The 23,691-nt window shown below is 42.7% G+C and overlaps 11 protein-coding genes across 11 annotated transcripts; 6 read left to right on the top strand and 5 right to left on the bottom strand.

The window, feature by feature from the left end:
* The first annotated feature begins 1,108 nt into the window (after positions 1-1,108).
* Positions 1,109-2,048, top strand: K450DRAFT_235587 (uncharacterized protein). Its single transcript, XM_051588113.1, has 3 exons — positions 1,109-1,181; positions 1,271-1,634; positions 1,704-2,048. The coding sequence occupies exons 1-3, from the start codon at positions 1,145-1,147 to the stop codon at positions 2,017-2,019; spliced, it is 717 nt and encodes a 238-aa protein (XP_051445714.1). The 5' UTR covers positions 1,109-1,144; the 3' UTR covers positions 2,020-2,048.
* On the bottom strand, positions 2,048-3,031 carry K450DRAFT_235584 (uncharacterized protein). Its single transcript, XM_051588112.1, has 2 exons — positions 2,484-3,031; positions 2,048-2,404 (listed from the first exon to the last, which is right to left on the bottom strand). The coding sequence occupies exons 1-2, from the start codon at positions 2,750-2,752 to the stop codon at positions 2,077-2,079; spliced, it is 597 nt and encodes a 198-aa protein (XP_051445713.1). The 5' UTR covers positions 2,753-3,031; the 3' UTR covers positions 2,048-2,076.
* A 200-nt stretch (positions 3,032-3,231) lies between these two features.
* On the top strand, positions 3,232-4,057 carry K450DRAFT_235583 (uncharacterized protein). The gene has a single exon (XM_051588111.1). It carries the CDS (start codon positions 3,280-3,282, stop codon positions 3,733-3,735), a length of 456 nt encoding a protein of 151 aa, XP_051445712.1. The 5' UTR covers positions 3,232-3,279; the 3' UTR covers positions 3,736-4,057.
* A 75-nt stretch (positions 4,058-4,132) lies between these two features.
* K450DRAFT_235577 (uncharacterized protein) lies at positions 4,133-7,161 on the top strand. Its single transcript, XM_051588110.1, has 10 exons — positions 4,133-4,218; positions 4,295-4,928; positions 5,001-5,110; positions 5,179-5,433; positions 5,504-5,699; positions 5,761-6,020; positions 6,112-6,367; positions 6,434-6,799; positions 6,891-6,982; positions 7,059-7,161. The coding sequence occupies exons 1-10, from the start codon at positions 4,198-4,200 to the stop codon at positions 7,101-7,103; spliced, it is 2,235 nt and encodes a 744-aa protein (XP_051445711.1). The 5' UTR covers positions 4,133-4,197; the 3' UTR covers positions 7,104-7,161.
* Positions 7,162-7,455: 294 nt separating this feature from the next.
* On the top strand, positions 7,456-12,254 carry K450DRAFT_235570 (uncharacterized protein). The gene is made up of 21 exons (XM_051588109.1): positions 7,456-7,506; positions 7,867-7,977; positions 8,043-8,109; positions 8,192-8,403; positions 8,474-8,716; positions 8,778-8,858; positions 8,922-8,963; positions 9,028-9,135; positions 9,202-9,303; positions 9,371-9,586; positions 9,657-9,783; positions 9,859-10,055; positions 10,118-10,368; positions 10,438-10,561; positions 10,632-10,752; positions 10,821-10,947; positions 11,022-11,166; positions 11,246-11,458; positions 11,555-11,843; positions 11,907-12,056; positions 12,122-12,254. The coding sequence occupies exons 1-21, from the start codon at positions 7,489-7,491 to the stop codon at positions 12,211-12,213; spliced, it is 3,036 nt and encodes a 1,011-aa protein (XP_051445710.1). The 5' UTR covers positions 7,456-7,488; the 3' UTR covers positions 12,214-12,254.
* A 663-nt stretch (positions 12,255-12,917) lies between these two features.
* On the bottom strand, positions 12,918-13,656 carry K450DRAFT_235558 (uncharacterized protein). The gene is made up of 3 exons (XM_051588108.1): positions 13,598-13,656; positions 13,408-13,530; positions 12,918-13,340 (listed from the first exon to the last, which is right to left on the bottom strand). Exon 3 carries the CDS (start codon positions 13,287-13,289, stop codon positions 13,026-13,028), a length of 264 nt encoding a protein of 87 aa, XP_051445709.1. The 5' UTR covers positions 13,290-13,340; positions 13,408-13,530; positions 13,598-13,656; the 3' UTR covers positions 12,918-13,025.
* On the bottom strand, positions 13,276-14,563 carry K450DRAFT_235554 (uncharacterized protein). The gene is made up of 5 exons (XM_051588107.1): positions 14,223-14,563; positions 13,990-14,148; positions 13,714-13,870; positions 13,598-13,652; positions 13,276-13,530 (listed from the first exon to the last, which is right to left on the bottom strand). Exons 1-5 carry the CDS (start codon positions 14,323-14,325, stop codon positions 13,402-13,404), a joined length of 603 nt encoding a protein of 200 aa, XP_051445708.1. The 5' UTR covers positions 14,326-14,563; the 3' UTR covers positions 13,276-13,401.
* K450DRAFT_235550 (uncharacterized protein) lies at positions 14,423-16,386 on the top strand. The gene is made up of 8 exons (XM_051588106.1): positions 14,423-14,580; positions 14,641-14,817; positions 14,884-15,050; positions 15,108-15,506; positions 15,579-15,819; positions 15,894-15,965; positions 16,044-16,077; positions 16,166-16,386. Exons 1-7 carry the CDS (start codon positions 14,512-14,514, stop codon positions 16,071-16,073), a joined length of 1,155 nt encoding a protein of 384 aa, XP_051445707.1. The 5' UTR covers positions 14,423-14,511; the 3' UTR covers positions 16,074-16,077; positions 16,166-16,386.
* Positions 16,387-16,689: 303 nt separating this feature from the next.
* Positions 16,690-18,087, bottom strand: K450DRAFT_235546 (uncharacterized protein). Its single transcript, XM_051588105.1, has one exon. It carries the CDS (start codon positions 18,068-18,070, stop codon positions 16,808-16,810), a length of 1,263 nt encoding a protein of 420 aa, XP_051445706.1. The 5' UTR covers positions 18,071-18,087; the 3' UTR covers positions 16,690-16,807.
* A 1,017-nt stretch (positions 18,088-19,104) lies between these two features.
* K450DRAFT_235544 (uncharacterized protein) lies at positions 19,105-20,691 on the bottom strand. The gene has a single exon (XM_051588104.1). It carries the CDS (start codon positions 20,667-20,669, stop codon positions 19,197-19,199), a length of 1,473 nt encoding a protein of 490 aa, XP_051445705.1. The 5' UTR covers positions 20,670-20,691; the 3' UTR covers positions 19,105-19,196.
* Positions 20,692-21,996: 1,305 nt separating this feature from the next.
* Positions 21,997-23,568, top strand: K450DRAFT_270750 (uncharacterized protein; the record flags this gene model as incomplete). The annotated part of the gene is made up of 1 exon (XM_051592977.1): positions 21,997-23,568. A coding segment is annotated over one exon (1,572 nt), but the record flags the coding sequence as incomplete, so codon positions are not given.
* Between the last annotated feature and the right edge of the window lie 123 nt (positions 23,569-23,691).

The raw sequence follows: 23,691 nt of genomic DNA, 5'->3' as shown, positions 1-23,691 counted from the left end.
GGCATATAGCATTGTAATTGATCTATTTGACCGCCAATAAAATGAGCAAAGAGATGAGATGATAAATTGTATCATCTAACTCAACAGGAATAATAAAATTTTGATATCTTACTGGTTGGCGAGTTCGTCGTAACATATCATATGTTGGCACTGGTTATTATGTTTAATGCATGGACGACAATTCATGATGAAAACATTTATTCTCCTCTCTAAATGAAAAGCTAGCGGCTTCATTGAGCTATGGTATATTGCTTTCGGACCGGATTTGTTATTATCCGTCCGATGCATGTAATGAGCGATGGTATGCAATTGTGTTGATAACCTGACTGCCACGAAAACTGCAGAACCGGCGATTCATTTCTTCTCTTACGCATTGTCGTTGTACACACAGCGTGACATTTCTCAAATGACGTTAAACTTGCTGGCTAAAACTATTTTCCACAAAACCCATACTTTAGGCTAAACACTACAGACGCATTCAAGTTTAGTGCTTGGTCTCTGAGTTATGAATTCAATAATAGACCCGTTCAGACGAAATGGCTGTTCTCGTTATGTGTTAGTTATATCTCAAACATGCTTCTCCAATACCTTATTCCCAGACTGTTACCTGAGAATAGTACACTACTGTGACATTGTCTACGAGGATTAAACTAGTATAGCTCCTCATCCTTACTTTGTTACATACAAAGCCGTTCCATCATGATATTTTCTGAGCCTATTATTTGGTTTAATTATGCATTTATCTAATGGACTAGAATGAGATGAAATTCTGAATATGTTTCAGTTCTTCGTATGTGAGGTGAGCCATTCATGCTATTTCAGTTCACCTTTTATGCCTATTTTTTTTAATGCTCAAATCGCCTTACCGTTTGTACACAGCTTCTAGTATTTTCCAAAGCCCCACTCCATTCATTGAATTATCTCGCACCATAGCTCAATAAACATATTACATAAAAATACATACTGAGATAAAAATCCGCGACGTCTTTTAGCGGTAGTTTTTTTCGAACAAATGGTAATAGCCAATGCGAAAGCATTTGATTGGCCGCTACTTTTATCATAAAAAATAATATGTATTGGAGCAAGGAATTGTCTTTTTGCTTGGAATACCGACAAACGCCGAATCACCTTAAACCATCTACCAATGAAATTAATCGGGCTTACTGGTGGTATTGGCTCTGGTAAGAACATCTTGACCATTGTCTTATGCTACTTCCATTACTGATTTGTAGGGACATACGCTAAATATTATCCCAACGTTTTGAATTAGGCAAGTCCACTGTGTCTCGGATTATAGCAGAGCAGAATGTACCAATTATCGATGCCGACCTCATTGCTCGGCAAGTCGTGGAGCCTGGTCGTAGAGCATATAAATTAATTCGAAAACACTTTGGTGACGAGGTATTGAATGCCGACGGAACTATCGATAGACCTAAGCTAGGTGCCATCATTTTTGGTGACTCGGACAAACGCAAGGTACTCAACAGCTGCGTTCACCCATATGTCCGCCTCGAGATGTTTAAGCAAGTATTTTGGCATTGGATGACTGGAAAAAAGCTGGTATTTCTGGATGTCCCGTTGCTCTTCGAGAGCAAGCTTGACAAATTTGTCAACACCACTGTCGTGGTATTCTGGTCAGTGTGAATAACTTGCAGGTTGGACTTATGCAAATCACATGTGTCTTGGCTAACGATTTAAAATAGCTCCGAACTGTTGCAACTCCAACGAATAGTGAAACGCGACAACATGACTGAAGAAGCTGCAACGCAACGAATTCGCTCCCAAATGCCTTTGAGTGAAAAAGTCAAACTCGCCAATATCGTTCTGGACAATTCAAGCGATGTAGATCAACTCAAGATACAGGTGAAGAATCTCGTTAGAAGACTGACGCCGCCAGTTTCAAGCTGGCTTCTTGGCTGGATTGTTCCACCAGTAGCTTTGGCAATATCAGGTTTTTTCATCAAGGATTATGCCACGCGTGGTGCCCGCCTTCTCATTGCTCATTACAGTAGACCATAGTTTACAAAGTTTGACAAGCTTTATATAGAGTGCTCGCCTACGTTTTTTATTGTAATACTAACGCTTAACATACATTGTAAATTGGTAATCGAGATTATTGTGTGTCTGTATCCCTTCTGCAACTTGTTCTTCTACAAATTTTTCTAGTTCTTCATGCGATGCCAGTCGGAAAAGACTGTCGTCGATCTCTGGGAAGAAGGTATCGCAGTCAACTTTGGACCGTATTCTAGTCAATAATATGGACGTGCAGTTAGCATGCTTAATTGCTTCTCGGTAAATTTGAGCGCCTCCAATAACGAAGATGCGTGGGGTTGTTGATGCGTCTATGACTTCGAATGCTCTCTCTACTGATGAAACTAGTTTGACTGTCTGGTCCTTTGTCTGTCTGTTAGTGGATAAGTCCATGACAAAAAAGATGTTAGCTTTGGCAATATGTTAACACAGCTGTTGCATGAGCCACATACACATCGTAGTCGGTATTTCGAGATATGACTATGTTCTTTCTTGAGTCTAAAGGTCGAAATTTTAGCGGAATAGATTCCCATGTAACTCTTCCCATGATCACAGCATTCTGAACGGTACAAGACTCTGCTGCCTGAATTGGAAAATCCTTTGGAATCTTAGTGGTGATCGCCTTGAAGAAGGCCATGTCTTTGGGAATCCGCCATGGTAGGTTGGCTTTGAGACCGATGCCGAGTTCCTCAGTCGCTGCAACTACTAGCGTGAACTTCATGATATGTCCTTGACCAAGAACTTCCCCGCGTGAACAGTCTGATACTGCTCCGGAAAAGGTAGTCACGCCAGTACCGTCTTATGACACTGTTGTCTATACGAATTCCTCTGTCTACAATACTTTGATCTTTAGAAGGAATAAAACTGGAATTATAAAATTGAATGAATGTCTTTTTATCATCAAGCGCCATGATCAATCCATTTGCTCAAAAATCTCAATTAAGTATCTTTATCTTGAAGGAACGGTGACAGGCAAAGCGTTCATTGAGCGTCAGTAACGTTTTCAAAGCTATAAAATGCTTTAAAGATGAGAAGACGTATAGAAAATTATCAACCATTTCATTGATATTGACCAACGCGGCATATTGTCCTGAATTTCGACCTGAATCAACTTTGTTGGGCTTGCGAAAATACAGCAAGCCCTGAAATTTCAGCAATAAGCCACTGGCAATTTAAAGCGCCGCCATAGCATATTTACTTGGGCCATACATTTTTTTTGGGTTGTTTCAGTAATCGACAAAATACAACATGATCGGGCTCAAAGGAACTATGTCTGTTATTGATAACTCTGGCGCAGTCATTGCCGAGTGCATTAAAGTAATGAGCGGAGGAAGATACGCTAGACTTGGTAAGCTGACTGAAGCACTGCTCATTCTCGATTTCTCCAATCTCATTCATACCCTTGCAGGCGATGAGATTGTTTGCGTTGTCAAGCGAGCTAGACCTATCAACCCCAGTTTAATCGGAACACAAGCTGCCTCTCTCAAAGTCAAGAAGGGAGATGTCAGACATGCAGTTATTGTTCGCACAAAGAAGGAAGTCGGCCGACCTGATGGTAGATATATCCGCTTCGACGACAATGCCTGCATTCTTTTGAACCAGAAGAAGGAGCCACTTGGCACTCGTGTTCTTGGAGTAGTTGCTGCAGAATTGAGACAGAAGAAGTGGATGAAGCTCGTTTCACTCGCTCCACGAGTAGTCTAGATGATTACTCCCTTTTTCCAAAGACCATTATGTATAGACATGTAGATTTCCGATTCCTGTTGCAAGCCCAATCCATATCCCACAGACAAATCTTGTTAGATAAACGCTCGAATTATTCATTAGTATACATACGGAGTTTTGCAACAGACTTGCATTGGGCAATGTTTAGATGTATGACTAGCAAAATAGGGTTGTACCGGGTGCTGTCAAAAGTCAGATTGTAGGCAGGGGATCATCTGAGCGTAAGCTGTATACAATACAAAGTAGCTCGCTGGTCTATGCAGTATTGCCTTACTGTACAAAAATAAGTTCTTAATTGCCCAGTAAGCAGGGAAAAGTACAGTCAAAGGATTAAAAAGCAAAAAATTTCGAGAACAGGTTGTACCTGTCGCGTGACGTCAAAACCGCGATTTAGTCTTTCATTTCGTTGCTTTAACCTCCTTCGCAAGTCCATCACCACCAATGCAGGATAGGCTACAACCGGTAGGTTGAAAATGACACTTGAATCTTTGTCCTTGTTTGGGAACTTCCTTTAACCTGAACTAAACATATTCCACAGACTTTGCCGCAACGATCAACGAAACTACCTATTCATTCCGCAAACACAACCAAGGTCGCCAATAACGCGAAAAAACCGGCTCCATTATCGGTCTCCAATAACAACATTCCGCGTAATAACAAAGGGGACACGCTCAAAGACGGCAAATCATCCATTAAACCCAAAGCAGAACTGAAAGCAGGCATGAAGAGAAAAATTTCATCCTCTCCAAAGCATGAAAACGGCGTTTCACGCGTGAAGCTTAATAATAGTACAGCAAGACCAGCCATTACGAGCCTGAAAACACCTTCAGCCAGTTTCTCCAGCGTATCGAATAATAGTAATGGTGTAAAATCAGTCGACAAACCAAATAGAGCCGTCGCCAGACCTGCTTCTATAGCGAACAGACGAAAACCACTTGCGGCATCTAACACTAAAAAAGCAAGCGAAGATAATGCACCTGCTGACAAACCACCGCAAGCTGCAGTCAATCCGGCTACAGGCATGCCCAAGCTAAAGAAGCGACCAGCCTGGGACACCAAAGGAAGACTTAGTGATATGGAGCAACTCCTGCCTATGTTACAGAGCAAGGTTAAAAATTCTGATGACACAGTCAACAGCATGAAAGACCTTCTTGAACAAGAACATTCAAAAAGTAAGCATCGTACTTATGTTCTACCAAACCATATTTAGCTGCCTTCATGAACTAAAAATTACTTCTTTGAAGTCAAAGAGCTGGAATCCTTCCGACAAAATCTTGAACTTAAGGTTGAAAGTAAGGAAAGCGAAAACCAAGAGGCTATGCGACAAGTCTCAAACCTTAAAGACGAGCTTTTGGTAAGTTAAGAATGATGTCTCATCACCCTTAGATACTGCAACTGTATCTCACTGAAGATGACTTTCAGATGGTTGAGCGAAAGCACAATGACGACTTGGAAAACTTGCGAAGCAGACACCAACGAGAAGTCAACGAATTGGATGCTTCCAATCAATCATTGCAAAGGCAAAAACGCTCATTAGAGCAAGATCTAGAAGACACTATGAACAGGCTTCAAGACCAAAAGACAGAAAACTCCAAGCTGCGAACAACCATATCGGAAAATTCAGCAGCAGTTTTAACGATGGAATCCGACACACGAAATTTGAAGTTGAGATTACAGGTACTTTGCGTTAAGATGCGTGACTCGGAGTGATTTCTATTTGCATTAGCTAACTATACTGGATTGTAAGAACACTGAAGAATTACTGAAGGATAGAGAACAGACTATCGAGAAATTGACTGCAGAGCTCAACGCTGCAAAGATTACGGTTTCTGACATCGAAGACAAGCTGCTCGAAGAGGAGAAGAATCGTCGACGACTCCATAACACCATCCAAGAGCTGAAGGGCAATATCAGAGTATTTTGCCGCATTAGACCCGTTTTAGGTAATATTATATCTTGCAATTGAACGATGTGCGTATGGAATATTTACACTCTCCATTTTAGACACTGAGAAGAAGGCTGCTGCCAGTGTTACAGATATAGCTTATCCAGGCATAGAAAAAAATCAGCTTGAACTTGCTGACTCAACTACGTCGAGCAATGGCACAGTGGCTATCAAGTCATATCCTTTCACATTTGACAGAGTTTTCCAGCCAAGTGCAACTCAAGACGAGTGCTTTGAAGAAATCTCACATCTGGTGCAGTCAGCTTTAGATGGGTACAACGTATGCATCTTTGCCTACGGACAAACTGGAAGTGGAAAGGTACGTAATGGACGTGCTGTCAAATAGCACAAACGCGGACTACGAAAGATGAGTTGCTGACATGCGAATGAACTTCTTCCAAACCATACAGACATACACCATGGAAGGTGTGCGAGGTGCTGCTGAAGAGCAAACGGGTATGATTCCAAAAACAGTCCGGCAAATCTACAAGACAGCTGAAAAGCTGAAGAACAAGAATTGGACATACGAAATGGAGGGACAGTTCTTACAAATTTACAATGAGACCATCCACGACTTGCTTGGCAATCCTAACGACTTTGGTAAACTCAAACATGAGATAAAGCACGAAAAAAATGGTAGTACCATAGTCACCGATATGACAACCGGTAAGATATACTGAATAGAACCATATGAATGTAGGAGGTGCGGGTTCTAATACATTACCATCACAGTTTTGTTGGACTCGCCAGCAAAGGTCACAAATTTGTTGAAAAAGGCAAGCCAAAACCGAGCAGTTGGAGCTACCAACATAAACGAACGATCGTCAAGAAGTCACAGCGTTTTTACCTTGAAGCTCAACGGTAGAAACTCTGTTACTGGCGAAGTCACTACAGGCGTTTTGAACTTGATTGATTTGGCTGGCTCCGAGCGACTCTCTTCATCTGGGTCAACAGGTGATAGGCTGAAGGAGACGCAAGCCATCAACAAGAGCTTGAGTTCCTTAGGCGATGTTATCTATGCCTTGGCCAACAGCAAAGAAGGCAGCCATATACCTTATCGAAATTCGAAATTGACTTACTTGTTGCAAAACTCACTTGGTATGTTTAATAAGGGACAAAGTACAGCGTTAGGTGTTTTGAACTATCCATTGACCGTCGCTCTCGTTTCTACGTTTTTCTGTATTTACAGGTGGCAACAGCAAGACACTCATGTTTGTAAACATCTCACCTTTACTCACACATTTCAATGAAACACTTTGTTCTCTTCGCTTTGCTACGAAGGTAATTAGCAATCTATATCTGAATCGAGAAAGCCGATTTCATGTCTCAACTAAATTATTATATCTTCACTATTCAGGTCAATTCTTGTCAAATTGGAACTGCAAAGAAGAATATCAAGTGAACATACCAGTATCGTTAAACTCAATAAACTCATTATGTACTTTCTATTTATCACTCTACGCCTATCTTCTTACCTATGGAAGGGTTTTTGGGAAATTGTCAGTGTATGTTGACCGCCGATTTGATAACGGAGTCCTGCAGCATCTACTCAAAAGATCCTTACACATTCATTTAATAATACTATATCAAAGCTAAGGCTCAAATAATGTTTCCTAAAGATATTGAAGGATAAAAACATTGTGGAGCTGAACAATAGTGAGAAAGTTACTTTCAAGTATCGTTCGGACTTAGAAATCGCCGTCACGTCACGCCGACTTCAGGTCATCGTATACCAATATTCTGTTATAAGCTTTAGAGTGCTCGTTTAGCTAGAAGTGAGAAAAGAAATGTCTAACGCAGGACAGGTAAGACCATCGTACATGACTACTCTGTATTCATAGTGGAGCCACCAAGCAGGGATTGTTCAACACATTCGGCCAAAGCAGCTACCCCATCTACGGGATCGTACAGAAAACGAGAACAGCCAAGCACAGACTTCACCAAACTCGACTCAAGGCAAATCTCAGCTACGAACCAGCGATGCCACAATGACCGATGCCAACCCTCCTGCGCGAAATCTGAATTTGAATGCCCCAAGAGCGAGTACTGAACTCAGGGCCTTTTACGCAACGCAATATTGGCCAAAATTGGCTGTGAAATACCGTATTGAATGATTGTAATAGTTTACCATTATCTAATATATATTCTTGCACTCTCTCGTACAGTCACCATCGATGCAAACGACGCCATCGCTCAACTCACCAGTTTCCATCAATGCGGCCTTTGACGACTGGCAGAATAAGGCTATCAGCAAGATTTTGAACGTCACTTTGAATGTAAAGTTCATTTATCTGCACAAACAAAGAAATCTTCCATTGCTGACATAATTATCCATCGCTAGGCCAAAAATATGGAGCAGGCTGTCTATTTGTCGGGTTTGGATAACGAACTTTACGAGGAATTGGGCGGTAAGGCCAAAGCATGGCAAAGCGACTCCTTTTTGGAGATTGAAACAATTTACTGATTGAAAACTAAACTCAATTGATACAGACTCCGTTGCAAAACCATACAACATCACTAAAGATACACTTGATCGAGCCTTGGTCGCACGCCTTTCCATTGATCCACAAGAGCTAAATCCAAACGATGCAAGCTTATCGGCGTTCGGTCGCAAGGAGATCCTTCTTCCACACTTCGAGTACCTGCTTCAATCTTGGTCCAGAGCTCAAGATATCAGAAGAAATTTGATAGCGCGAAGCAAAGTCAGTCAGGTTCACTAAGTCTCATACCACCATTAATATGCATGTCACTAACATGCATACTACTTTGTAGAATATCGATGCCAAAACCCTTCAACAAAGAATTGCTGTGATTGACAGTGCTAAAGATCTACTTGTCTCATATGCCGGCTTAGTCACGCAGATGCCAGGCATGTTTCCTCAGAGCTCTGAAACTAAAGAGGGCACGGAATTGCTGAAGGAGAAGCTTTTGGTGGGAATAGATAATGGGAATGGGTTGCCCTCAGAATATGTGGATGCAATGATTGCTCGTTTTGACGGCGATGGGCTGGAAGGGGTAAGTTGTATAGACACAATGTGAGCTATATGCACTGTGATATTCACCACTTGCACTCAAGATTTTTGGCCCCCCATTACTATCTATTTCTCGAGATCTCACGAATATGACCATATTGGATGAATTTCTGGCGCCGATGAGGGTAAGTCGAAGTACGAGTAATGCGAATGAGATTTTGTTTTTCTACTAAAATCTATTTCGTTAGGTTCTTGCTCAGGTGACTCTTTACAAACCTATCGCCAGTATGGTACGTACAACTGCTACGTATGAGCAGCGTGTGCTTTGCTTTTTAACAACGAGTTCCTCGACAGTTACCATTGCTTGATGAATTCGACCCTGAAAATGCTGTGGCGAACAATATTGAGGTTGTTTCCTTGCTTGGACCTTTCTTTAGACTTTCTGGTTTTCCGGATGTAGCTGTAAGTAACATTAGATTTGGATTCTCGTTTTGAGTATCCAATTTACTCATTACGTGCTTCGGGTAGCCAAAAGTTGCCGAATCCTATTTCAAAAACCCTGAAACTAGGACTGGTGCGGATATAGAATCGACCGTCAACACTGTGAGATCCACTGTACATAGCATTCGAGTAAGTAGATATGTTCCGATGACATACCACTCAGTGCTATGAGAATGAGTGTTAACAAGCGTTGCAGATTTCTGTACATCAAATTATGAACAATATGGTGCGAGCGTCCCCTGAGACAAGACAACAGCTTATTAATTATCTTCAACACATCATCCAACTTAATTTGAAACGCGCTCAAATGAGAGTTGACAAAACACAGGTGTCCTCAGATGGTCTTTTGAGCAATATTACCCAAGGGTTACTCAACCTATGTGATCCGTTTCTCGACTTTAGAGCCAGCAAGGTACGATGTAGCATGCATTTGTGATCATCAATACGATAGATTTTTTTATTCAATGAGCATCGTCTATTAGATCGATAAGGTTGAAATCGACCATATCTTTGGCAGCGATTGGCTCAATCTCAAAGAAGAAACGCTGCTCAATGCTGCAAAGCCAGAATCAGACGAATTTTACGACAAGAAGCTGTCAGAAAAGAAAGGTAATATCCGCTTTTCTCAATGAACTGTTAGAAATTCATAGCAATGTCACTAACATGCCACAAATTTTGGTACAGGCTCAAATTTCATTACTCAAGTATTCACCCTTACCTTGGCCTATTTACACTACGGTCCCATCAAATCCTTTTCGGACTATCAAGAACAAGTAAAGGCTTGTGCTGACTTCAAACAGGAGTTGGAGGACTATGAAAGAAATCAAATGAACGATCCCGTCAATGCTCCCATGGCTAATATCATTTTGCAGCGAGGAAAGGTGCGTACATTTCGGGTGGGAAGGCTAGCATGTTTTGAAGAAAATATCTAACAATCATTTAGAACAAATTGACCAGTATGGAGTCGAACAAACTAGCCATGGAGGCTATGGTGCTCGACAAGGATTTTCTATCTCACACCATGAGATTTTATAACTTCGTCATGAGCTGGATGGTTCGATTGGTGGATCCAAAGGGCAAGCACCCTTGGGAGACAGTCAGTCTTCCCTTACCGAAAGATGTACCAGTACCGTTCTCCATGCTCCCTGAATGGATTGTGCAAGACATTGTTGATTTTTTTGTCTTCCTTGGAAAGTAAGTATCTTATGGTGTTTTGTGTGAGGTGTATGTGCTGTATGGTTTCAATCGCTGACTCTGCTCTAGGCAAGCATATCATCATCGAATCTTAAAGTCAAATTCCCAAGCAGAATTGATTACCTTCATCATCACATTCCTATCGAATGGCCAGTATATCAAAAATCCATATTTGAAGGCAAAGCTTGTAGAGGTATGTAAAAGATATTATGTTGCTGAAAGTCGCCGACTTATAAGCTCAGTCGCCGAATCTTTCTTGATAGATTCTGTGCTACTTCACATACCCCATTGGACAAGGAATTCCTGGTGACCTTGAAGACGCCCTGCACTCTCAGCAGATATCATTGAAGTACTTGATGCCGGCAATGTTAAATTTGTTTGTTGGTATGTATCATCCAAATTGTAAGATGTGAACGATTATGGCTAGCAATATCTGATGGAGTTTCGTACAGAGGTGGAGCAAACTGGAGCAAGTTCTCAATTTTACGACAAGTTCAACATTCGTTACAACATCAGTGAAGTCATGAAAAACCTGTGGAGCAACCAATCGCATAGAGATAGTTTGCGAAAATCCACTGCGTAAGTTGTCCACAATGCCAAGGGTATGTCTCAAGCGAAAGCTTTCAAATCTCACATACTTCTTACTTTTTTAGGAACCACGAACTTTTCATTCAATTTGCCAATATGCTGATGAGTGACGTAACATACCTACTCGATGAAAGCTTGACTCGTTTAACCGAAATTAAAGGTTTGGAAGATGAGTTGGGGCACCCTTCACCTGAACTTGCGGCGAATCCTGTAAGTGACAGTCTATTATTGCAGTACTTTATACACTTGGTATAATCAGTGTTGTTACTAATTGTGCTATTCTATCTAGCAATTGCTAAGAGAGCGTCAAGCGACTTTGACTGGTAACGAAAGGCAAGCACGATTTTATGTCACTATGGGCAACTCAACAGTGCATATGCTGGAATACCTTACAAAGGAAATTCCTGAACCTTTCATGGCTGGAGAAATTGTCGACCGCTTAGCTGCCATGTTGGATTATAACTTGTCACAACTGGTGGGACCAAAATGCACAGAACTGAAGGTAAGGAGGGATCACGAAAGACAACTTTGTGTAGAGAGCGAGAGGGGGGGGGGGAGAAATCACAGTGGTTTAACCAATACCATCAACCGACAACAGGTCAAAAATCGGGAGAAATATCACTTTGCACCACGAACTCTGCTTGCTCAGATTATCGATATATATCTCAACCTCAACTCGGATACTTTTGTGAAGGCGGTTTCAAGAGATGAGCGATCCTACCAAAAGAACTACTTTTCAAGAGCTGCGTCCATTCTCCTCAAACATGGTTTGAAGTATCGGGATGATATAGCTGAGCTAGAACGGTTTGTCAACAGAGTAGAAATTTCCAGACAAGAAGAACATGAAGAAGAGGACGAACTCGGCGACATTCCAGACGAGTTTATAGGTAACTATAGGAAGGCTATGAATAACACTTTGTGCAGCTTACTAAAATACAAACATTGAACAGATCCCATCTTATCGCATCTCATGGAAGATCCCGTTGTGCTTCCAACTTCCAATATGATTGTTGATCGCAGCACCATAAGAGCACATCTGTTGGGTGACAAGAGGGACCCCTTCAGCCGTGCACCTCTTTCAATGGATATGATCAAACCAGGTAAGCCTTCAGACATTGAATAAAAAGTAACATACGTGCAACCGCCTAATCAAATTTTCAAATAGCTACTGATTTAAAGGAACAGATCATGGAGTGGAGAAAGCAGCGAAAGATTTCAAGCCAAGGAAAGCTTGATATTATGGATACTACACCGTAGATAAAAATTCTGGAATAAAAAAGATTGAGACTAATTAAATATTCTGAGAGATCTTGTTCGTCATTAGCGATGCTGAAACTTCATGCTAGGCATTGTAGTTCCTCCAATGTGTTGAGACGAGGGGACACTCATTCCACGATACTTGGTGGTTTCTTATCGCACATCAACTCAGATACCTTACCAGGACATTGATGTCACATGCGCCTTAGCTGAGGATGACGGGCTTTTAAATCTGAACTCATTAATTCTGTTGATTTTGTAACCCTTGTCACCTCTTCTTCTTTATATCTATTTTTAATCAATATGGACCCAGGAATCGACAGAAGCCAACTTAAGAAGGTGAAGTCACGCAACACATTCAGATTTCTCTCAAAGTGTCATCTAGCTAACTCCCTTGTAGGTTCCTAATCTCATCTATGAAGACCCATCCATCGTTACCCCCATCCACCGTTCAGAAAGACATCCTTGGTCTCCCGTCGAGGAAACCAACAGCGCCTCGTTCGCCGATATCAAGGGAGTTAAGAAGGCAGCTGAATCAGCGAAGGCTCCTGTAGAAGAAGAGAAAAAGACAGAAGCATAGAGTGTGTCCGTTACCATCTAGTCTTGGCGAAAAGCATATAGTTTGCAGAAACAAGTATTTATTGTCAAAACCAAATGCAGTGTATAGGAAGCTTTACATGGCCCGAGATTATCATATCAAGAAAGAGAATATCATTTGAACCACCTTGGGTGATTGAAAATCAGACTGTGTGTGGTGCTGCGTGGGGGTTGCTGTAAAGGTTATTGTGTGTAATACATGAGGCGCGATGCCGTCATTTTCGCTTTGCGTGCTTTCCCTTCGAGATTCTACTTCGTTTCTTTTCATTTCCAAAGTCGTCATCATGTTCATCCATATCATCCTCGGAGAACTCCACCCGGGGTTGCAAGAGAAGGCCATCTTCTTCCTGTTGAAGCCTCATGGCCATAGCAAGATCTTCATCTAGATCTGGAGATCTTGATGATGATTCGGGCGTGTCCTTCTCACTGGGGATAGGAGCGGACGATCCAGGTGTGGAAGGCGGCGATGGCGTATCCATGGGTACTTGTTGACCAGGTGATGAAGGTGAAGGTGACCTGTCCAGCTCGATCTAGAAGTTTCGCAAAGGTTAGCGTTCTCGTTGCACAACACTATTCCAAGTTGGCGTTTATTCAAACCTTTAATTCGTCCACTCGAGCAGGATGAGCAGCTCGCGCTTTAGCAATCTGACCTTGGACTTTAGCCAACTTTTCCTGGAGCTTCTCAAGTTCCTTCTTTTTAGCCTCTAACACAGCTGCGGGCTGTCAAACAGGATAAGCCGGTTAGTATGATACGTCTTTGACAGCTGATCAGACATCTAATACTCACGTCTTCTACTTTTGGGAGGACGATAACTTTCCATGTCTCTTCTGGAAGCTCATACCTTCATAGCCCATTAGTAACATGTAGGTTTCAATATAACATTGGTGATGCTTTCGACTTACATTTCCTTATTTTTCAACACTCGACTTTTTAATTCCTCTCGCGACAATTTACCACCTGTGTTGACAATACAGTTGTTCTTTCGTTTGATGTGAGCGCCCTGAATCTTAGAGTTACGCTCTCCAATCACCTTTGGGTCAATATGTAAGCCTGCAAACTCTGCTCAATGCAAATCAAAAAGGAAATAGATGACAAGAGTTAGAATAAAGCTAGGACAAAAGCCACGCTTCCGAGTAGCGTAGCCAATGGAATTTCTTCCTAATATTCCTTGTATTTACCAGCTGTACTTTGTTGACCAAGAAGTCGTTGCAATTGCAAATTCATTTGAGCATTAGTCTTTCCAGGCAAACAGTCGCTTTCAATGATCTTTGCCCAATTTCCAATGCCAAACAGCATTAGTGCCTTTCGCAAAGTTTCTGATTCCTCCTCGGTCCAGCCTGAGAGCGATTACAAAGGAAGATCAGCTTGTGCAGATGTATTTTCACTGCAAAAATTTGCAAACACTACTGACCTGGAGACAAAGTACAATTCCACAAACTGGCAGAATCATTTGAACGAAGGACATTTCTTGCGCCTGCAGTCATACTGCGAGGCTTATGTGAGACGGCTGCCATATTTGTAATATATGAATGAAGTTTAGATTATTCCTTGAAGCAAAATTGACAAAGCCAATGCGAGGAAGAAAAAATAGGAGTAGAAAACAGTAGCGGCTTTGTAAGTTGAAGACGCGTTTTCGTGGTCGTTTAAAAAATCGCGAGTCCACGCGACGCTGAGCCCTGCGAAATAAAAATTTTCCCCTCATGCCCAATGCCCTGCTAGCTCCAGCAGATGTGCATGGCCTCACCTATCGAGGATTTATAGAGATTAATGTAAGCGTGAGGTACCTATGTCTTGTTTAAAAATGCCAGAAACTAACTTGCATTACGCAGAATGAAGAACACTATATTGAAATACAGCAAGTGTCGCCGTCAACTTTGACAGGCGCGAAGCTCTATGGCAGTCCAAAGTTGAGACGATTACTCCACACGCATAATAAGACAATACTACAGCAAATGAGCCATGCCTCTAACATACGAATGTTCCTAAGTGATCTGACGAATTTACTGGTATGTTTATTTGTTTGATAAAGCTTGCTGCCATTTCATGACCGGGCTAATATTTTATCGCTTAAGGAGAGAAAATCCCAAAACGCGGAAGCCCAGGAACAAGAAGTTTCGAAAAAAGTCGCAACCATGTCCACAAAACAATATGAAATACTCCTCAGTCAACTGAATACTATTGGAATGGAAAATGTAGTCTACATGGACCCAGGCTTGAAGTCCTTCCACCTATCAATACGGTGAGTGCCAGCCCACCAGTGAATGCTGACCTATATGTTCGCTAACACACCTTGCAGGGATTCATCTGGTCGACAGCATATTGTTTATATCGATCTTCCTGAAGGCAGTCATATATATCCGCTCAATGTCATTGCAGAGCTGCCGTGCGAGATGCCAACGTTTAGTGTCAAGACCAATATACCCACAGTTATATCCGCCATCCGAGACATATTGAACGACTACCAAAAGCTATTTGACGAATTGGACAACTTGGATGCCAACTCCTGGGTATTAGACCCTGTGCGGCCTACTCGACGAGATACACAGCGACGACTAGCACTTGGTCATCACTGCACACTTCATCTTGAGATCAAACACACCAAAAACCCGTGTGAAGCACCTGACTTGCAGTTATTTGGCGCCGAGTCACGCATTGCAGTGTGGAAGGAGGCTATAAACCGCAACATGGCAGCATGGTGAGGAGCAGGCCAAGCATGTGCATCGTCTTCAGCAATATGTACTATATACTGATTGAACCTATCTAATAGGGATGGGTCCAAACCCTTGCTCGACAATATACTTCGAGTATTAGAACTGCCAAAATTGCCACAGAGGGACAATTTTGGCGACAACTCGGCTGACGTTGAATGTGGTATCTGCTACGCCTACCACCTTAACACACCCGACACTAGTGCTACCACCAAGACGCCAGAAAAGGAACAAACGCCATCTTTGATTTGCAACAACGAGACATGTGGTCGTGCATTCCACCATCGTTGTATGTACGAAGTAAGTAATGGCTTTATTTTATTGACCTTCACATGCAGTGATCTTCCTGGGGTATTTGTTGACACACCTCAAAGTGGTTACGATCAGTGCCGACGACTCGGCAAAGTTTCGACGTTCTATTCGGGTTTTGCCCATATTGTAACCAGGTTAGTCCCATTGACAGTCCATGCTGCCGCCGATTTCCTGTTTGCGCTACTTAGTCATACAAACTCTGCACCAATCAGGACATCACCAGCAAAGTCATATTATTGTAAACAGGTACAAACCTCTTTTCTTGGTTTGTAAACAACGTGTTACCGAGATCATCAAGGGCCAAAAATTGTCTTTTCTCAAAATACTTTGCAAGCCCCTTAGACATATATACCCGCCAGGTTGCAGTACATTTGTGCCCAGTTTGGGCATGGTAAATAAGATACAGCTACTTGAAGCAGCAAATATTAAGCACTGTTTGATTGTAACCAATCTAGCCTGTATATACTTTGTGCTGCTGTGATTATTCTACTTATTATTGTGAATAAACTGTATGGCTCAGCATTGTATAAAATGCTACTTTGACTCGATATTTAAGCGGAAACTCTTTGGCGAGTCCCAAACCTACGAATTCGGCAAAGTCAAAAATAAATCGACGATGATTTGCCATGGCTCGGTAAGGTGTACCAATTAAGGTGTACCAACCAAGATTGTTTGCAACTCATGGCCGGCCGTTCTATTTCTTACCCAAAGAGTCACTATCCTTAATAATGTATGCCTTATCTTACATGGCTTAAGGCAATTCGGTACAAGATCACACGAATTTCCTCACTTCAGCTCACGAACTCAGTCTCCAAGCAATTACTCCGCAAGAGTTATGGCTACTGGCTAAGTATAATGTTGGGAAGGCAGACTCCCATTGTTTTTCACACAGTTAACCTTTTTTATGCTACACGGATATTTATCAGATAAAACATAAATTCCAATAAAATATTTACAATCTAAAGTGGCAATTGTTCTAAATAGGGACTCCTCGAACATCGATTTGTTCGTCGTAGGCCGGAGGAGGAAGAGGAAGGCCAAAAACATCTCGGACAGACTGTTGCGGATTAGGTTCGACGAGTTCATAAGCACAATATCCACCATGAGAATAATGATGCAGATTATGGTTTTTGCGGGGATGATCGTCACGCGAGGTTTCTCGGTACTGGGGTAAAGCAACACAATCCTCATCTGCGTGACCAGCAACACATTCATTGAGAACTGTGATTTTAGTATCCAGTACTAGCGCTCGTTGTGTCGGCTTGTTGCTTTCACCGGGGTAGGCCACCAAAACGGTAACTTGCAACCAGTGTTGTACTGATATTTCCGGATGGGCCATGGTAGAATGGTGCAAATTAGGGCAACTGTCAGCCTCTGGTACAACAAACACAATGCGGTCCTCCCAAGAGCTGCCCACATCATCGATATCAGCATTCACTTTCATCTTGGCTTGATCTTGTCGTCGTAAGTAATGCTGTTTTTCCAAGGTGTGCTGCACTTGTTTTTCAGGAATTTTTAAGTCACGACGTTCCTGAAGTCGGACATGGACATACTCAATCCGCATGCCTTTAAGGTGTGGTATCACACGGACGGAAACAGGTAATATGCCACCGGGGGAAACGGCGCTCTTTTCTACGGTAATGTGGTAGTCACACAAGTCGGGTAGTTGATGGTGGGCTGTGATTGATTCTCTCAAACCGTCGCTGGTGAAAACCGCATCTGAAGCTAGTCGAACCAGATTAATCTCCTGCTCCGCCGTATCAACTTTGGCTTGCAAAAATCCAGGAAGCAAGCTGTTGCCTTGTCGTTTCTCTTTTTCGAGTGTAGCAATCAGCTTATAGTTCACCTTGGCTTCTTCAAAATTTACAGATTCTGGTAATGAGTTTGGGAGGCATAACTCAAATGGGTATCGATATTGGCCAGGTGATAAGACCATCAGTCGCTCGGCCTCTGATTGTACAGTTGGATAAATGGGTATGATCGAATCGATAAATGTTTTGGAGCTCTGAAATCGTCTCTGCTGACCTCCCACACCTGTTGGGCCACCTTCTTCCCATGCAGTGTTAGATTGTCCCAGCAACCGAACTGTGATATTCTTGATCAAGGTGGAATCCTGTAAGTCGAGGATAACAGCCCCTTTGACTGTAGTATGGGTATCATCTTGATGCGATCCTCTCAGGTAGACGACGGGTTCAACAAGATCAATATGTACTGTGTTTTTTGATAGTAAACGGATCATATGAGGTTCATTCAAATGGGAAGAAGAGATAGAAAAGCGGTGAGCACCACCAAAGAAAAAAAATAAAATATAAAAAAATGACAGTGTGTTTCAGACCCCATTTGGAATAGTTATCGGGACGGCAAGCAAGCCAGGAACAGCCAAATTACAGTGCTTTTCATTCATAATCCGCGCACGGGGTATTCCAACTCGTCTTTCATACTTTACTCAAGCTTTTTGATTGCTCATCAACCACTTTAACCATTCTGCACGCCACAAATTAAGCATTGTACACACCGGAGAAAATTTTGCTTGGATATTGTCCTTACCTCCGTGACATATTGACCTTGGTTACCTTAAACAGATGGTATGGTATTCAAATGATATAAGTTAGAAAACTTCTTATCGTAGTCATCATCACCTCTCGCAGTAGCTCCATCTGTACTTGAATTTTTTTATACATCGTCCGGGCCATTGATGATAGAAATTAAGTTCCGCATGCGGTAATGTACGATTCTGAGGTCATTCTTTCATGGCTCCTGCTCGACCCACAGAACTTGCATTAAGAACTTAAAGCTGAGTTCACTTTTTTTTTTTTATATTAGTCAATGTTACCGTGCAAAAATTTTGAGTCATGCACCATCCATTCGGCAGCATAGAATGCACAATGTAAAGATGAACGCTACAACGTCCGCTCACAGAGATCACTCGGTACCTGACATGCTAGGACAAATGGCTTGGCAACCATCTCTAACTTCGCTTCGTCAAATATCGCTTTCCACGTTAACACTGAATGGCACTTTGGTTCACCCGCTTTCATCAAGAACAGCACTATATTGCTTTTTCAGAAAAAGTTGAGCAAATGAAAAGTGGTGTATTAATTTATTCGTTTGGATGTTATTATGTGTCCTACACATGTCCTCACAACTGTTTTGAGGAATCACGCCAGATACTTGAGCAATAGAAGATAAGTCATATACAGTATTTGATTATTTGTATGTAAAGCATGAGTTTTAGTTTCGAGTTTAAAAAAAAGCAAAATCGGCTTGGAGTCAGTTTCGCTGGTATATCGATGACGGATGGATCGACTCAGTAGACGTATTGACAGTCACCTGGAACAACTGCTACCAGATACACCGGTGAACGATTATACAACATGTTGGATTTCAGGCACAGTGATAACAGTTTGAGACAAGGCAGCCTTTTGCGTCAGGCTGATAACCTTGGCAAAATCAACCTCTTGCAGAAGATCCCAGAGACCTGTCACATCGATGCCTTTCTTGCTAAGCTCTTTGGTGATGGCACAATTCTGAGCGACAGCATCCAAAATTTTCAAATGGCTCTTCTTGGCCGTCAAAGTATGTTTCGCCTTCTTGATTTTAGCCACAGCCTTCTTCAAGTCAGCCGTGGTATAAGCATCCAACACAAATTTGGGCGGCGCTTTCTTCACAGAGTCATCGAGAGATGAGTATTTATCCATCGAATCTTCAACCATTTCGCGCTTTTCATCAGATATCACATGTTCCAATATAGTTTCAGTGACCATGGCCTTGGGCGTCGTCAAGTAGTTACGGCCAGTCTCGGGATCGTACAGGACTTCCAAGTGCTTTTCGACATCCGCAACGTGTTCGCCAAATTCACCGTGAACATCCGCAGTGTCAATAAACAAGAGATAGAGATCCAAATCCCAATCTCCAGAGATCTTCCTCCTGAACAAGATGAGTGAAATAGCGATTACGACCAAAGCTCCCGCAAATATAGGGACCCAAACAGGTGAATCAATGGCCTCAACATTGATGTGCATGACCAACGGAATAACCAGAGAGTGACCATTTACCACCGAGGTCAAGAAAAGTGCGTCTCTTCCCGGGCTGTCCTTGGCAGGGTCCACCAACCTAGATCGAAGTAAGATGTCCGTAGCTGTAATATTGACCAGACCCATATTGTCATTAGGTTCTAGCAAATAGGTGTCAGCGGATATCAGTAGATTATTAGCGGCTTTGAACCGGTCTGAGCTTCCTATATTGTTCAAAAGTTGACCCATGGGTGAAGGAGGACTGTTTGAGTTTTGACCCAATTGCACCGGGGCGACCCACTCTGCGTAAGTAAAGTTGGCTCTTGCTACCTTTGTCTTGGATGCGCCAAGCACCAGTGTTGTGGTTGTACCATCGACATAGACCACGGCTCTCAATTCACAGACCGAGTCGGTGGTGTTCCATTGCATAAAAGCGCTATTGGTACTTGGCGTTTGAGGAACGGCAGCCAAGAGTGTGTCTATATGACTTTGTTCGACGCAAACACCAGTATTGTTGTCTCCCAGGTCAGCCAGATTCATAAAGAAGGTAAAGTTATTGTTCGGCTGTACAGATTGGATCACGCCATAGGTAAGAGAAGACCATAGGTAAGACTGGTTGAGCATGGACCAGCTCCCGGCAAATTCATTTGTCCACACCAGTGATTTAAAGCTCGGCTCAAATAGCTCAGATGGCGGCCGAAGGGGCTGAAGGAAGGAGTAATAAAGATTTGGTCGATACATAAAGAAACTCCAGTCTCCATCTGTCGTATACGCATAGTTTGTGATGGTCCAGTTGTTGCTCTGGGTAACGCCGGTTATGGTCATGGATGCATTAGTAAGACGCGGTTGAACAGAGGTGTAGTTTGTCCATAGATTCACGCCGTAATCCGAAGCTATGGTAAACTCGCTCATTTGCGTTCCTGTCAAAGGAGTGTATGTTACATGGCTTTGATCGAAAGTCATGTTATTGAGCTGATTAACAGGGTCAAGCTGATGGAACAAGTCATAAAGCAGTTGTGTTTGTAAAGAAGTGGGATCCGAGTTGCCCTGCATGCCATTGTCCTCAACCGTGATCCAGTAAGGAGTGGGGGTCTGTACAACTGTCTGATTGGAAATGCTAATCATGTCGAGCTCAAACCTCTCTGAGATTGACAACAGGGTAGGCACATACTGGACAAGCAGGAGTCCCATGATGTAGCAGACCAGAGCATAAACCATGATACCTTGAGTCTTTCTCTTCTTTGCCAAAGTGCGCAGAAAACTTGGTGAGGCAAAATCAGATACCGTCTTGTTTTTTGAAAAGTATCTAAAGTCGTGGTCGCCATATTTCATATTGAGCAGCAATAGTAAAGCGGCAAAAATGACGCTCAGCGCAACACCTGCTACAGAATACACGAACTGCAGTAAGCTCTTCTGAATAAACATTCGTAATCAATAGAGGTTGAAATGATTGAATGTATATCAATAAATGAAAACACTTCTGCCCCTGTTCAACGTCCTTTTGTATTCCTCGTTGTGTCTTTTGAAGGCCTTTTTTCAAGCCACCAAGCAAATCAACTATTTTGGGTATAATGTAAAATAAGCTTCATGGCTTCCACATGTTGCACAGTAACCGCCATTTTGCCTTTGTCGTCATTTTTGATGTAGAGCGCGCCCACCATCTCGCTTCATGTTGCTCTTTCGCTCCGTATCACCGAATGCTCTTTTTGCAACCACAATCAGTTCTTGTCGTGGGCAATGCCATTGAGCATAAATCAAGGTTTCCCAAATTTTGGCGCCAAATTGATACAACTGGCTCATGATGACCAGCTAGAAAGAAATGTTCAGCTGCAACATATTAATGAACGAGAATATAACCAACAATTTGGTAGAGAACCCACCCGAGAAAAAAGTAATATCACCAAAAAACGTAGTAAACATAACCCACCGAGATTTTCAAAACAAGCGTTGTGGAGTTGCCACAACAGGCCGGCAGCCATTTTTGGGCATACAAAATGGGCTCTCGGTAGGCTTCAAGTCTAAGAATGGAGATAATTAGTGAGCCAATGATGTTCAAGGATTAGTGGTCCTCTTGGAGGGAAAAAAAACACCTATATATGTGTATATAAACAACTGCTTTCATGTTAACAGCTCTCAAACGATATAGCAAGCCATGTCCGTCGTCGTCCAATTACCTAGCCAAGATGTTACCATTTCTGCGTCGCCTCTACCACCACCAGCAGTAGCTTCTAACCCTGTTAAGAAAACGGTTACCAAGACTGTTAAAAAGCCTGCAGCAGGTGCTGACGTGCCTGGCGAAGCTCCCACTACCAAGTCCACCGCAAAATCCGAAACGGATGCCACTAAGCCTGTAAAAGCTGTTACTACCAAGAAGGTCAAAAAGTCTGAGACGGATGCTCCCAAAACTGTCAAATCCACCACGGCCAAGACTCCAGAAACCCCTGGAACCGATGCTCCCAAAGTTGCCAAAACCACTACCACCAAGACGATCAAAAAGTCTGCCACGGACGGTACCAAAGCGGTTAAAACAGCTACTACCAAGACTGTGAAAAAGTCTGCCACAGGCGATCCCAAAACTGTTAAAACAGCTACTACCAAGACTGTGAAAAAGGCTGCCACGGGCGATCCCAAAGCTGTTAAAACAGCTACTACCAAGACTGTGAAAAAGGCTGCGACAGATGCTCCTAAAGCCGTCAAAGAAACTACTACCAAGACTGTCAAAAAGTCCGCAAAGACTGCTCCCACCACTGCTGAAGATACTGCTATCACTATCACAAAAAAGTCTGGATTAAAATCTTGGAAATTGCCTTCTATTTCTCTGAATTTCAATACGAAGTTTGGCAAGGCTACAGTCGATCTAGGTGGCAAACCTCCGGCGAAAGCTCCTAAGGCAGCTCCCAAGGCAGTTTCTAACGTAGCTCTCAAAATAGACCCTCTAGCAGCTCCCAAAATAGACCCTCTGGCAGCTCCCATAACAATCTCTAAGGCAGCTCCCAAGATGATCTCTAAGGCAATTCTCAAGAGATCTCCACCGGTAGTACTCATGGCAGCTCCACCGACAACCCTCACGACATCTCCTCCATCAGCACCACAGGTAGTCTACAAGACTCCTCAAACCTCTGCCAAAGCCATCACACAGAACACTTCTCAAGCTCCCAGGGCAGTCTACAAGGTGTCTCAAAACTCTACCATAACTACCACAAAGACTTATTCTCCAGCTTCTCGACCGGCCCAATACCCTGCCGTCTCGACTGCGCAGCCTCGATCTCAGTCACCACCCTGTTATCCCTCTGGAGCCACTACTATGGCTCCTGAACCCTATCACCAAGCACCACCCTGTTATCCCTCTGGAGCTACTACTATGGCTTCTGATCCCTATCACCAAGCACCAGCCTATTACCAACCGGGCGCTAGCGCAGAAGATTTTGGAGGGCCTATCGGACAATCTTTACCACTTGCTACGGAAGTTTTGGGTCAAGCCGAGAGAGCATATGAAGACTATGAAGAAAGCAAGGAAGTACATGTACTTCATGGAGAAGATCATCAACAACACGAAGTATTGTATCAAGGAGAACATGAAGGACTGTACGAGGAGGAGGAACACCAGCACGAACAATATGACGCAGAAGAAGATGAGGAGGAAGAACACGAAGCAGAATTAGAAGAAGAAGAACACGAACACGAACATGAAGAAGAAGAGCATGAAGAAGTAGAACATGAGGAAGTAGAACATGAGGAAGAGGAGGAGCATGAAGAAGAAGAACATGAGGAAGAAGAACATGAGGAAGAAGAAGAAGAAGAACATGAGGAAGAAGAAGAAGAAGAACATGAGGAAGAAGAAGAAGAA

Source organism: Umbelopsis ramanniana, assembly GCF_025399195.1.
Source record: "Umbelopsis ramanniana AG unplaced genomic scaffold K450scaffold_19, whole genome shotgun sequence".
Classification (NCBI taxonomy): Eukaryota; Fungi; Mucoromycota; class Umbelopsidomycetes; order Umbelopsidales; family Umbelopsidaceae; genus Umbelopsis; species Umbelopsis ramanniana.
Note: the sequence above shows the minus strand (reverse complement) of the source record. Positions and strands in the feature narration are given on the sequence as shown.

Excerpts from the sequence above, each read along its gene's own strand:
- K450DRAFT_235587 (XM_051588113.1), top strand. The coding sequence starts at position 1,145 with ATGAAATTAATCGGGCTTACTGGTGGTATTGGCTCTG. Across the intron at positions 1,182-1,270 it reads TACTGGTGGTATTGGCTCTG|GCAAGTCCACTGTGTCTCGG; the intron begins GTAAGAACATCT and ends GTTTTGAATTAG. Across the intron at positions 1,635-1,703 it reads ACCACTGTCGTGGTATTCTG|CTCCGAACTGTTGCAACTCC; the intron begins GTCAGTGTGAAT and ends GATTTAAAATAG.
- K450DRAFT_235584 (XM_051588112.1), bottom strand. The coding sequence starts at position 2,752 with ATGAAGTTCACGCTAGTAGTTGCAGCGACTGAGGAACTCGGCATCGGT. Across the intron at positions 2,405-2,483 it reads CGAAATACCGACTACGATGT|ACAGACAAAGGACCAGACAG; the intron begins GTATGTGGCTCA and ends ATCCACTAACAG.
- K450DRAFT_235583 (XM_051588111.1), top strand. The coding sequence starts at position 3,280 with ATGATCGGGCTCAAAGGAACTATGTCTGTTATTGATAACTCTGGCGCA.
- K450DRAFT_235577 (XM_051588110.1), top strand. The coding sequence starts at position 4,198 with ATGCAGGATAGGCTACAACCG. Across the intron at positions 4,219-4,294 it reads TGCAGGATAGGCTACAACCG|ACTTTGCCGCAACGATCAAC; the intron begins GTAGGTTGAAAA and ends CATATTCCACAG. Across the intron at positions 6,800-6,890 it reads CTTGTTGCAAAACTCACTTG|GTGGCAACAGCAAGACACTC; the intron begins GTATGTTTAATA and ends CTGTATTTACAG.
- K450DRAFT_235570 (XM_051588109.1), top strand. Across the intron at positions 8,404-8,473 it reads ATTTGATAGCGCGAAGCAAA|AATATCGATGCCAAAACCCT; the intron begins GTCAGTCAGGTT and ends ACTACTTTGTAG. Across the intron at positions 9,784-9,858 it reads GAAGCTGTCAGAAAAGAAAG|GCTCAAATTTCATTACTCAA; the intron begins GTAATATCCGCT and ends ATTTTGGTACAG.
- K450DRAFT_235558 (XM_051588108.1), bottom strand. The coding sequence starts at position 13,289 with ATGGATACGCCATCGCCGCCTTCCACACCTGGATCGTCCGCTCCTATC.
- K450DRAFT_235554 (XM_051588107.1), bottom strand. The coding sequence starts at position 14,325 with ATGGCAGCCGTCTCACATAAGCCTCGCAGTATGACTGCAGGCGCAAGA. Across the intron at positions 13,871-13,989 it reads TGGTCAACAAAGTACAGCTG|AGTTTGCAGGCTTACATATT; the intron begins GTAAATACAAGG and ends TGCATTGAGCAG. Across the intron at positions 13,531-13,597 it reads TCCTCCCAAAAGTAGAAGAC|CCCGCAGCTGTGTTAGAGGC; the intron begins GTGAGTATTAGA and ends CCTGTTTGACAG.
- K450DRAFT_235550 (XM_051588106.1), top strand. The coding sequence starts at position 14,512 with ATGCCCAATGCCCTGCTAGCTCCAGCAGATGTGCATGGCCTCACCTAT. Across the intron at positions 14,581-14,640 it reads GAGGATTTATAGAGATTAAT|AATGAAGAACACTATATTGA; the intron begins GTAAGCGTGAGG and ends TGCATTACGCAG. Across the intron at positions 14,818-14,883 it reads GTGATCTGACGAATTTACTG|GAGAGAAAATCCCAAAACGC; the intron begins GTATGTTTATTT and ends TTATCGCTTAAG.
- K450DRAFT_235546 (XM_051588105.1), bottom strand. The coding sequence starts at position 18,070 with ATGATCCGTTTACTATCAAAAAACACAGTACATATTGATCTTGTTGAA.
- K450DRAFT_235544 (XM_051588104.1), bottom strand. The coding sequence starts at position 20,669 with ATGACCATAACCGGCGTTACCCAGAGCAACAACTGGACCATCACAAAC.